Consider the following 12,659-nt stretch of genomic DNA (forward strand, 5'->3'; position numbering starts at 1 on the left):
AAAATGTAAAGGGAAAAGATTTCCATGACTACTAAATATTTTTGGCTGGTATAAAGGTTTTCTAAATATTTTTCTACTCTCTGCCCACTGGTGTAGCTTATTGTTGCAGTTTATCTTCACAGGAGTGTTCTATTTATATCCAGCACTACACTGGAAGTACAACATTATAAAACCGCATACAATACTCACCTTCTGATCTACTTCACTATCAGAGTCACTGCCAGACGTGCTTGAAGAAACAATTTCCTTTGATTTGGGCATTCTATAAAGAAAAACAGTAAATTTTGAATACACATCCAGATATATTCACATACTATTAAGTTACATAACTGATCCCTGTTTACAGCAAAAAGATGAAATTTAATGGCTATAGAAATAGCATTAAAAAGCGATTAATGGAACAGGCGGTCAAGCAAAGTCACTTTAGATTAAATGGTGAAATTTCTTCTTACCTGAATATTTCCTTTCCTCGAGTCCTGCTAACCAGTCCTTACTTAGGGATTTCCCTCCTCCACGGCTGCCAGAGTGTGCACACCTTTTTCTCCCTTGACACACAAAATCCAGGTATAAAAGGAGGTATGGCTACAAGCAGCTCCCAGTAACATTTTGATGAAGAACAACAACTTCTTTATACAAATTCTCCTACCGATTACCGAATCACTACATCAAACCCTAAGCTTCTGGAATAGCTGCCTCCAATCAATTAACACGCTCCTCTCCAGCCTCAATCTTGTCCTCAACACCAATAAAACGGAAATCCTCATAATCTCCCAAGATGACAACAACCCTCTACTCAATGCTCCATTGTCGCCTCCTCCATTGTCGCCCCACGTAAGAGATCTAGGCGCTCTCTTGGATAACCGACTTAACCTCAAAAAATATGTTACCACCACCACCAAGGAATGCTTTTTCAAACTGCAAGTTCTGGAAAAAAAAACAAAAACAAACTGAAACCCCTCTTACATTTCCACGATTTCAGTCTGGTACTTCAATCTATACTCTTCTCAAAAATCGTATACTGCAAACTCTCTGCTCCTCGGCCTTCCGGAAAACACCAAACCTCTACAGATGCTGCAGAACTCAGCGGCCAGGATTTTGACAAACACAAAAAAAAAAAAAAAGAGAGATCACATCTCTCCTATCCTTTACAACCTACACTGGCTTCCCAAATACAGAATTCTCTATAAAGTCCTTACTATAATCCACAAATCCTTAAACAACCTCTCTCCCATCGAGCTTACCATCCAGCTTCGTCCTCACAACCCCATCAGACCTATCAGAGGAGCCTATCAAGGCAGGCTTCATGTTCCCCCAGCAAAAACATCCTTTAGAAAATGAGCCCTCTCCATAGCAGACCCCTCACAATGGAATGCTCTTCTGCCAGACCTCCGACAAGATCCATGTCCTCTGTCATTCAAGAAAAAAAAACTTAAAACATGGCTCTTCAAACTAGCATTCCCAGAATCATAACTCTGCTCACCATCCAGCTTACCCTCCAGCCATATCCTAGACCAGCCGAACTTTTAAAAATTTTTAAAACTTTTAAACAGATTTATTAAGTATTTATCTTAGATTCCTGTTAACTTCAGATTATTAAGTACTGATCAATGTCTGTTCGGATGTAACTAATTATTTATGTTTTAACTATGTAGAGTATTGTTTCTGTTACAATGGACAAGTTCGTAGCCCTGGTTTCCTATTTAATTATTTGTTCTCTCGCAATGTTCCATCTGATTTGTAATGTTTTACAGGAAGGTCAGTATATAAAAATCCAAAATAAATAAATAAAATAACTTTCCAACAACAACATTAAGATTATACAAAAGACAAAACCAAGGTTGCCCCAGAGAGCCATCCCCTGATCCTCTTCGGAAGGTTATATGAACAGAAAGCAGCAACTTCTGTGCCTTATGAATTATACTGTCATTTCTTTCTCTTTTTTGAAAGAGACTTGGAGTCTGGAACTTCTATCCCTGTTAGCAGATACAATAGATCAAGAAATGCAGATAGTGTATAGATTTACCTTGCATCAACTGATAGCTGCACCATCTTACTGGGTGAGCTTCTGGACTGGCCTAGCAGGACTCGAGAAAAGGAAATTATCAGGTACGATTACATTTCACTTTACTTTAGAAGAACCAAAGTCATTAATCCCCAGGCTACCCCAAAGGCTGAATTGGTTTTCATCAACACAACAAATTAAAATGCTTGGTAAATGAATGCTTGGAGGACCAGGTGGCTGCTCTGTCAATTTCTTCCGGGGCTCCTCAGGAGCCCTCTGCTCATGATGCTACTCGCACTCTGGCAGAATGTTCCCTGAACCCTACCGGTACCTATTTTCTGTGGAAGACATTCACTGACTACGGCGACTGCCTCTCTGATCTACATAGCTGAAGTGGGCTTAAAGGTTGCTTCCCCCTTCCACAGACCCCTGTGTAATACAAACAGCCTATTCATCTTTCAGAAGGGGTTTGTGACTTTCAGGTATCTTAATAGAATGCACATTACCTCCAAATTAAGTGGAACATCATGTCTCCCCCCCCCCATGCCTTACTGTCCCTAAAGGCCAAAATGATACTACCTAAGTTAGGTGGAACAGTGACATTACTTTGGGCAAAAGAGAGGGGACCAGTCAGAAGGTGACCACATCCACTGGCATCTCGGAGATTTACCTCGCTGAGCAGATGGTTATCAAAGGCAACCTTACTGGCTCAAAAAGAGGCCCTGTCAGGACCCAGAGCACCAAGTTAATGTCCTACTGAAGGACTACTGGACTAAAAAGTAGTCTGTTTTTCCCCCTGAGGTCATACCTAATGTGTTAATGTGGATGCTGTAACAAGAACTGGATGATGCCTGCACTCTTAAGGAGCTCAGGGATAAACCCTTTTCTAACCTAGTTGAAGTCTAAGATGGATTTAACATCTGCTTTCCAGGGAGGAACAAAGAGCATGAATGACAAAATTTTCAAATATGTCCATCATGTGAATGTAAACTAGCAAGGTAGATATCACTTGTGCCTTCAGCATGGTGGAAAGAACTATTGGCATGTATCCCTTTCTGTGCAGCGATGCCCTCTCAAAGCTCATATCTTAAGAGAAAATGGAGTCAAGTGCTCCATCTGAATTGGGTCTTGCCTAAGCAACTTGTGTCACATTGGGAGACATAACAGGGACCTAGCTAGCAGCCTTATTAAGTCCATGGCTCCCGATACTGTTAATTGATGATTCTCTATTCCAGTGGCGATGCCTCCAAAAGATATGCCAGAAGGTTTCGCTAGGGAGAAAATTAGCAGGTTGCAACCTGTGATTAGCTGAGCTGCTGCCACAGGCCAGCATGAGAATGGGCCCTATTATAGTCCCAAAAGCTTCATCTGCAGACCAGGAGGAAGAGGGACAAAAAGGGGCTGTTCGCACCCATTAGCAGTTTCAAACTGCACTGGATGTGTGGAAGAGAGGGGGCCAACTGCACTAGTCAGAACCTTAGCAGCACACTGAGGAGAAGAAAGGAAAGCTGTGTTATCACAGCAGTGAGAAACATTTCCTACTATTGCCACTGCCTGACAGAGGGACGCTGCACCAAAAAAAGTGAGTACTCAAAGGAGAAAATGTGACTGGAAACAGTCTGAGGGGAAAGACAGAGGGGAGGAAAGGAGAATAAAGAAACAGGAATCCATGATTGATGTGGTTAAGGGAAAGTGTGTGGTTAGCAGCCTGTCGGGGAGAGGAGAGAATCCCCAGGAATCATGCTGGACAGAGAGAGGGGGGAACAGAGAACCATCATGATCCAGGAAGGAAGAAGGAAAAAAGGATCACCAGGGATTAGGGAGGAGGGTTGCAACATACCAGCAAGCTGTAGTTTAGGGAGATATGCAAACAGACTTGGAGATCGCATTAATCGCCTTCTTTCTGAAAAGCAGGCTGTTTTGCTTTCTCTGAAATCTATATTTACTATCACTTTCTGTGTATTTTCATTTAAGATTCTTACAAAATATAAAAACAGTAGGCTAAAAGGAGGGTCAGTTTTCAACGTGAATAACTGTCAAAACTTTATGTGGAGTAACCTGATTAGATGTTGAAAGTCTGAATGTACCAGCACTGATTTTCTGCCAAGCCATACCAAGTTGCCAACCTGGAACTTTTTTTTGAACTTGCTCTTTTCCTCATTGCAGCTGGTCTGGAAGGTAGAACTGCCTCAACTTTCAATCAGAAGGGCAATTTTTTAATAGCTTTGGAAATTGCCCTCCCTACATACTCAGTTTAGATCAAAGTTTTGTACATCGGGGTAGATTTTAAAACGTGCAAGCGGGTATAAGATGCATGTGTCAGCGCACATGTTATAAAATACTCCAATTAAGGAGTGGACTGGGAGGGAATTTCTTTCCCTAACCCTACCTTTCCTACACCTCTTCCCCTCTCTTCGCTGACCCATAACCCAACCCTATCTATCCCTAATTTTTTTTTATTTTGTTACTTACTGCTCTCCTCTGGAGCAGAAGTAATCTTCACATGCCGGCAGCTGGCCGGCACACACTTCCCCAGGACAGCGGCTAATGGTGCTGTCCCGGGCCACCCCAGCCCACTCCTTTGTAGGGGGACCCAGCACTTCAGTGCGTAACAGGGATTACTTGCATGGCCGGGCCCTTAACCCCCATTATTCACGAGCAAGGCCCTTTTAAAATCGGGCCAATTATGAATATATCTGGAGTGCATTTCATTTCTTTTGTTACAGCATACAAAAATTGAATAGAAGTTTGTGGGGGTACATGAAACTTTTTGAAGGTGAAAAGGGGTCAATGTTCCCTGAAAGCTTGGGAACCCCTGCTCTCTTCTCCAATATTCTCCCATGTGAGCAGTCAAGTTGAAAATACATGATGCAATTTCCTTTGGTCAAAGTGTTATCAGCACATCTATTCTGCTGGAGCCTGGCTTCTTCCATCTGCTGAAAAACCTGCCTATCTTAGCATTCTCCCATGATGTCACTGAGACCATATCTGCATCTGAGTTGCTTTATTCAAATAATGTTATTGCCCCTGCACCTGGAATATTCCCTGGGGCCGGGGAGAGGGGAGCCTACTACTATCCCTATCTTTTGTCATATACAGGGCAGAGAGAATCTGCCACTGTGGGAAGCCTCTTGGCACCACACTGTGCCTACGTCCCTTTCATTGTGCCGTCACTTCTCTCACTTTTTTTTTTTTTTAAAGAAATGCTCAACAAAAAAAAAAGTGTAGATTACGAGCATCAGCAGAACTATGGATTTCCTCCAGTTGCTGTGAAGCATAGGAAGTCTTCCTGGCAACCCCCTTTTTCTTTTTTGCGCTTCCCGCGAGCTCTGCTTCCATGACACCCAGGCCTGCGTGCATCTCGCAGGGCTTTCCACGCCTTTCACAATCATGCTGCTTTGTGGAGAGGGCCTGCTCCAAATAAGGCAGGAAGACCCTGCTGTAGGGCCCTGCCTAGGGCAATCCCAAGATACCTCCAATCTACCATGCCTGCGCAGGCTGCAACTTAAACAGTTGTCCCACCAAGCTCAGAATCGCCACTGTTCCTTCCTTCATGCCCTGCCCCCGAGCACCATGGAATGTATTCACCACCATGAAGGTCTTAGGCCACTGACCAGAAATTGTACTCCGCAAGCTCTTCTGCTATTTGCCTTTTTTTTTTTTTTTAATTTTGAGGCCATTAAAAGGTCAATAAAGGGACAACAGAGGGAACTAACCTACAAGGGTAGTCTCTACCAAACGCCTCAGGACATTGGAAGAAAGCCCGAGTGCAGCTAAACATATTGGATGATATAAAACTGATGGTTTATATGGGAATTTAACACTGAATTTTGATAAATTTTCTTGGCAAAATCATCCAATAATTTGTTGTCCCTACCAGGAGGCGTGTTTGAGAAACGCCTGTTCTTCTTTGCTCTTTTTAGCGCTGATTCGAACACTATGGAATTGTGGGTTATTTGAACGCTTGAGTAATATGGTGTTTTCTGCATTCTATATTTTAAGTCCGGTTTCCTGCATACTGGGGGAACAAGTAGCGGGGTATCCCATGCTTTATCCATGAGGCCTTCTAAAATCTTTTGTGGAGGAAGAGCAGTAGGCTCAGATGGTGCAAACATCTGTAGAAGTCCCATTACTTCTGATCTTGGTCTGGGATCCTGCGAGTACCTATGTTGAGAGCTGCCCCCAGCTTCTCTAAGAACTTAGCATAAGTAAGATCTTCTGGGGGGGGGGGGGGGGGGGGAAATGTTGGCTGAGGAGCTCCTGTGGAGGGTCTGAAGGAATACCTGTGGAACTTCCCAGAGATGTTGGAGGAGAGATGGTATGAGCGGATAACACAGGAGAATGGGTATGTGTCGGAGATGGCAGATTTTGTGGTGAGGAAGCAGGTGATGCAGGATTTAAAGGATCCTGTGGTAGAATATCTGGATTTGGAGGTAAGCCCTTGAAGAAACTGAAGAGAGAATATATGAGAATGTTTCTTCAGCTGTTGGGCGAGAAGAGAAGTCAGATGGCCTTACTGACTTTTTAAGTCGCTTGGCCGGTGTCCTTGAAAACGGAGATTGAGATGGAGGTCTCTTTTTTGGATCTGGAGACTGAGAAAAAGTTATCTCCGGTGAAGAGTTCCAGTCCCCAGTTGGCTCATCAATTATGATGTCCGAGGAAGGAGTGTGTGCCCCTTCTAGCAGGGATGTCGAATGCTGCTTAGAAGGCTTAAGAACATGTTTCGTCTTTGAAATTGACTTCCGTGGTTTATCAGGCATCTCCAGGCTTGTTTTTTGGAGTTCTGAGGAACTTCTCCAATAACTAGATGGTGAATGCGTCGTAATATTTAAAGATGCGTCATAGGCTTTCGAGGAGAGTCGTGATGCGCCGTTGATTTATGGTTTGCATCGGAATGCGTCGTAGAAGAATTGGGTTAGTCGTGAAGCTTCGAGGCCTTCAACGCTGTCAATGTTGTCAACGCATGCGAATGTGATTGACTCACAATTTTTCCTGTGCGTGCGTCATATCCAACTCGACGCTCGACGACGCAGATTGCGGCACACGGCTCTCTGAAGCCGAATGCGTGCGTTGTTTGGTCTCCTGCCAGGGTTTTGGCTTACCCGGGAAGGACTTCGTCGATCTGGCAGACGGTGGAGAAGGGGCAGAAGGTTGTCTGAGCCTCTCCATTTTTTCTGCTCTTTGTCTCCTAGCCCGCAGGGACATCCTTCCACAGTCCCTGCATGTGGTTTGATCATGATCAGGACAGAGGCATAAATAGCAGTAATTATGCCCGGTCACCGACATGATCTTACCGCATGAGCTATTCGGCATTTTTCTTCCGTTTTTGATTGAAGTAGTCGTTTTCTGAGGCGAGAGAGTCGCGGAAAACGAAAACTGAGGCAGGCTCGAGGAGAGCGGGAAGTGGTGCTCATGCGCACTTCAAAGCTCTTCGAACTTAGAGAAAGCTCCGCCTCCGTGACATTGAGGACGATAAGCAGGGCCACTATGCATGGCCCTGCTTATCGACTGAAAAAATTGGGTTCATGGCTGGCCTTCTGGCCTGGCAGCAGGATACTCAGGTTGAGGTCACCTGTTTGTCAAGGTCAAAAGGATTTGAGCACTTCATAGACATGATGCACTCATGCTCCAGGAGGAAAACAAGACAACTGTTACAGAATCAGTGCTGCTGGTACAAAAGTCTCTTGAAAGAGACTCTCTCTCCAGCTCTTAATCAGAGAAGGGAATCAAAACTGCAAGGGTCAATCATTTTAGAACAGTGGTTCTCAACCCTGTCCTGGGGACACCCCCAGCCAGTCGGGTTTTCAGGATATCCACAATGAATATGCATGAGAGAAAATTTGCATACACTGATATGCAAATTTTCTCTCATGCATATTCATTGTGGGTATCCTGAAAACCCGACTGGCTGGGGGGGTCCCCAGGACAGGGTTGAGAACCACTGTTTTAGAAAGAGAAGGAAAATAAGTGGGAGGAAAAATAAGTATTTCTGTAAGTGGAAAAAAGCTGATACATTAATCTTCTGTAAGAACAAGACAAAGCTTAGCAGATACTCAATGAATGCACTTATTTAACATGTCTTCCATAAAAAAAAAATGTGTATTACTTCATCTTAATTTTGTTTCATTTTCCACAAGAAAATGTTTTGAGGTTTCCTGATCAAACACTAAGTTCTGAGGCTACCCTCTGTTATTTCCCAATACCTCCCTGTACGTATTTCCCTGATTAACAAAAGCTCACATTCCTTAATGAACATATAGTTAACAGTGGAAAAATACAAGAAATATTTTCTACAAATTCTGAAAACATCAGGAGAAAATTTGTTATGAGTTAAACCAAGGAGGCACTTCTTTTTTAAGCAATCGTGCACACAAAAGGATAACGTCATTAAACTATTTGTAACTAGAACATCCATCTACAAACTATTTTAAACAATGAGTGGGTCATGCAGGAATTTCCTGAGCATGGATACCTGCAACAGCAACCAAACAGGAAGCAGCCATTAGAATCAAAATTTTCTTTTTAAGCTTTGCATATAATATCCACCTTATATTAGCCTAACTTATCCCACTGTTACACCCTAAACTATTTCTTGTTTTGCATAGCTTAGTACACTTGTTTCCAAAAAGTAACAGTCTTATTTGAAAGAACATACAAATGTTTCAGTATTTTGGAAAATTAATAAAACCCTCCATTTTGCTAATTGAATAATCCCTGTCAATTAGAAGAATTCCATTTTTATTTACTTCTACTGCCACAACAGGGTTAAAGCTATTTGTGGTGAAGTAACCTAGTAGTTAAAGAAGAAAGCCTCAAACCAGGAAAGTTAGGGTTCAAATCCTGCTGATCCTCTTTATGACCTTCAGCAAGTCACTTCACCTTCCATTTCCCCCAGCATAAACATTGCCCAATATAATATGCGCTCAGTAGAACAGTTTCACCCCCAGTTTTGCCCAAAATGTACTTCTGATGCAGTTTTACAAATAAAAAAATGTGCCTGTAGAATTGTGCATACAGCTTAATGCCCTTGCATGGAAATCCCATACTAATTTATTTATCGAGTTTTATATACCATTGTTCGGTTTCGCCATCACAACGGTTTACAAAGGCATGAGCAATAATATTTATCAATCTCCCTCCACCCCCATGCAAAGAAGTTCACTGGCTTTACTTATGTTTCCTTAGCACTGGAAATTTTGCTGCTGGTCAAAGATGGAGTAAAATTCTCTCTGCTAGTTAAGTTGAGGTAATAAAGTGTGCTCAACACAGAATCGTTTAACCTCCATTTGTGCACACATTTTTTTAAGCACAAGCTTTACTGCTATGTAGCAAAGAATTGTGCACAGCACACAAAAATCATGTTTTCTGTGCACAAAAAAAGCTTTCTGCTCTCAAAACAGTTTGTACAAAAAGCATATTTTCTGTATATAAATCCCGGATACAGGTCCTGAAACAAAAGATATGCTCCTAACTGCACAGAACACATTTTTTGTGTTCATAAATCATACCTTTAAGTGCAGAAAACATGATTTGTTCACACAGGGCCTGATCTAGGACAAATGGCATCCTATGTAAAATACATACATACACACATACAAAGCATTCCCTGGCAGTCTAGTACAGATCATCTCCATTCTCCGGATTCCATTCCCCTTACCTAAAAGAATACTTGAAAGTCTAGTGGCAGCTTGGAGCAGCTCCAAGATTTGGCCTAGCCAGATCTTGGACCAGCCTTTGCCCCGTCACATGACTGATGAGGCAACGGCCAGTCAATGCCATTCTGGAAAATCTGTGAACCAGTCCAGAGCTAAGGGGGCAACTCCAGGCTGCGACTAACCCAGTGTCATACAGTCTACAACAGGACTCTTCTGCAGCAGTGGGATGGGATGTGCCACGACCACGCCAGGACTCCTCCCGCCACAGCTATAGGCCGCTGCAAAATTGTTGCACGAAAAACAGGAGCTCATCACCTCTCCTGAGAGCACTGATGATGTAGGCTAATGAATTGCAGCAATAAAAAGGAGGCACTAGGGGAGATTGGGTATCCCTAGCACTTCCTCAGCATCAGGTGCCCAGGAGAAGAGGCTGTGAGCAGCTAAGGAAAACGGACACTCAAATTTACGAGCATCCATTTTCGGAAAATGGCACTCATAAATTGAACATCTGTTTTCCTAACCCACGCACAGCCATCAAGACATTTTTCATGTTGCTGCTTTCTGTGGGTCCTCCAATTTAATATCACAATATTAAGTTAGAGAAAACATAGAAAAACAGTATTTTCTACTTTTCTGTTCAGGTTTTGTGGTGCCTCAAGACTTAACGCCAGTGCCTGAGGGTTAAAATGTGCGCATTACAGGCACGATTATTTTTTTACATCAGGGATACTAGCTAATAGCCTCATTGACATGACTAAGCATTGATTTGGACACACAGTTCCCCTTATTGCACCAGGGGTTATGGACGCGCATCCAAAATGCACATCCAACCGTGAGTTAACCTGTACACTAGCCCAAGTGCACGATATTTCATCCACCTGCTGGAGTCTACCCAGCTGTGGAAGGATGGGTAATGCTAGCAATGCCCAGGGCACCCCTAACTTGCCCAACATTAGCTCTGTGTACACAAAAATGTTCTGTACATAAAATATGATTTATGCACATAAATCACATTTTGTTGTGTGCCAAAACTTTTCTCTAACATACTATTAGCTTACTGAATTGAGTTAAAATATTTTAGCTTGAGCATTAAGAAACTTGGCACTGAATTTCAGCACAAGATTTTAATGCTCAGCTTTTTACATCTACCCCAGTGTTAAGTTTATGTGCAGAAGCAGGCATTTTGGTGCCAGGATTTATGAATAGGAATACAATTTGTGTGCACAAAATATTTTCTGCACCATAAGTATTTTTGGGTGCATGAATTGTATTTTATGCACACAGAAAAAAGCATAAATGTTTTGTGGGCAATATGTCCTTCATCCCCCCCACCCCCAGTCTGTTTATATCCCACATTTTAACTTGGGTTTGTGCGCACGCTTAACTCCAAATGCATTAGCTTACCTTTGCTTACCGTATCAGGTGCTATATATATATATATATATTTTTTTTTTTTTTAGCTCCTGCATTACAAAGTTGTACACTAACTTAACATATACCGTAGCTTATTACATTGACCCCTTACACTGTAAGCCCTCTGGGAACAGGCAATACCTATGGGTATCTGAATGCAATTCAGTTTGAAGTGGCTGACCAGTCATAAAGGAATACATAAATCAAATTAAATATAAAACGTAAGTGTGCAACCCGCACTTCTCAGTCTTGAGTTCAGTCATCTCTCTAAATCACTCATTTTAGAAAGGGGTGGAGCAAAGGTTCTGCCTCAAGACAATGAAACTTAAACAATTTTTTCTATAAGCACAAAATGGGGAAAAAAAATCTTTTGAATAGTCATCCCACTAACTACAGCGTTATCAACTTAGAAAAATACCATAAAAATATTACTATGTTTTTAGGCACGTTATTAAAAACCAATATTAATGAAAGATACATAATCCTGTTGCCCATCCCACACGTAGAAAACTCAATCCAATTTAACGAAAAAACATTTGTTACATAGAATCCTCGAAACCGAGACGTTACAGCTTGGCAACTAGGCGATCTAACATAATGTAACTAAGATCAGACAAATCTGACTCAAGCACAAGAGGCTCCTAAACCCAGAAACAGTGCACGCTAGCGCCATTTTCTCCAGCTGGGGATTTTTGTTTCCACCCAATATGGCATCGCTCCGGTGACCGCCCAAAGCGGGATTGGGTCCTCAGTGGCGGCCTAGCAGCTCCACTCCGGAGGACACTGCGCTCCGAGGCCGTTTCACGACGCTGAAAGAGAGTAATGAAACAAAACGCCCGCTCCAGCTCCGAACCACGGCGCTCATAACCCCCAGACGCTCCAGCAGGGAACAGCACCGGGCCTGGACGGAAGAGAACTGAAACCCGCAAACTGCCACAGCTTTTACCCACGACCCCTCCAGAGGCCGCATCACCCAAAGCCGAAGAAGAAAGAAAGAAAGAAAGAAAATATGAGGGGCAGAACACAGCGGGGGCCCCTCTTTGCTGAAATACGCACTAATGGAGCCGCTAGGCCTCGGGATTAGCAGCCCTCCTCCAGCCGAAAATCAGCACGCGGAAGACCGCTCATTAGCTAGACTTTCACCGGGCTCTTCGCCTTACCTTCCCGCACTCTTGATGCACGAGGAGAAAGCACCCTGTCACTCACCTGCTGAGTCTGCACGCTCGATTCCTCACAGGCGTCGCTCCGCTGCAGGAAGTGACGCACTGATGGCGGGCTTCTAAAGGGGGTGTGGTCTTTAAACGTGCGTGCGTCAGCACGTTCTTGCGCTCGGAGCCGACGGTTGTTAGTATTGAACGTATTAGCAGGTAGGTAGCAGTAGTGGAAGCAGCAGCAGTCGTAGTAATATTTTTTTCATAGATTAAAATAAGCACTGTTGTGAGAAATGACTCCTCGTGTTGCTCTTTCAGTAATATGGCAGGAGATTAAAATATAATCTTAATAATTTTATACATGCTGCAATTCCATTACCTGCTGCTAAACACAGTATAAAACACTGACAGACTGAGCCATTCCCTTCCCTTCCCTTT

General features: G+C 43.0%; 1 protein-coding gene across 3 annotated transcripts in view; it reads right to left on the minus strand.

The window, feature by feature from the left end:
* The window catches only part of SUB1 (SUB1 regulator of transcription), a 43,516-nt gene extending 31,095 nt beyond the window's left edge, over positions 1–12,421 (minus strand). Inside the window, exons 1-3 of one of the 3 annotated variants that reach the window (XM_029579232.1) lie at positions 12,277–12,330; positions 453–545; positions 190–262 (exon numbers count right to left, since the gene is read on the minus strand). In XM_029579232.1, coding sequence (XP_029435092.1) covers positions 190–261 — 72 coding nt within the window. In that variant the 5' untranslated portion in view covers position 262; positions 453–545; positions 12,277–12,330. Of the gene's footprint in view, positions 1–189; positions 263–452; positions 546–12,230 lie in introns of all 3 variants that reach the window. The other 2 variants (XM_029579224.1, XM_029579242.1) reach the window with 2 other exon arrangements.
* Positions 12,422–12,659: the final 238 nt, after the last annotated feature.

Source organism: Rhinatrema bivittatum, chromosome 1 (genome assembly GCF_901001135.1).
Source record: "Rhinatrema bivittatum chromosome 1, aRhiBiv1.1, whole genome shotgun sequence".
NCBI lineage: Eukaryota > Metazoa > Chordata > Amphibia > Gymnophiona > Rhinatrematidae > Rhinatrema > Rhinatrema bivittatum.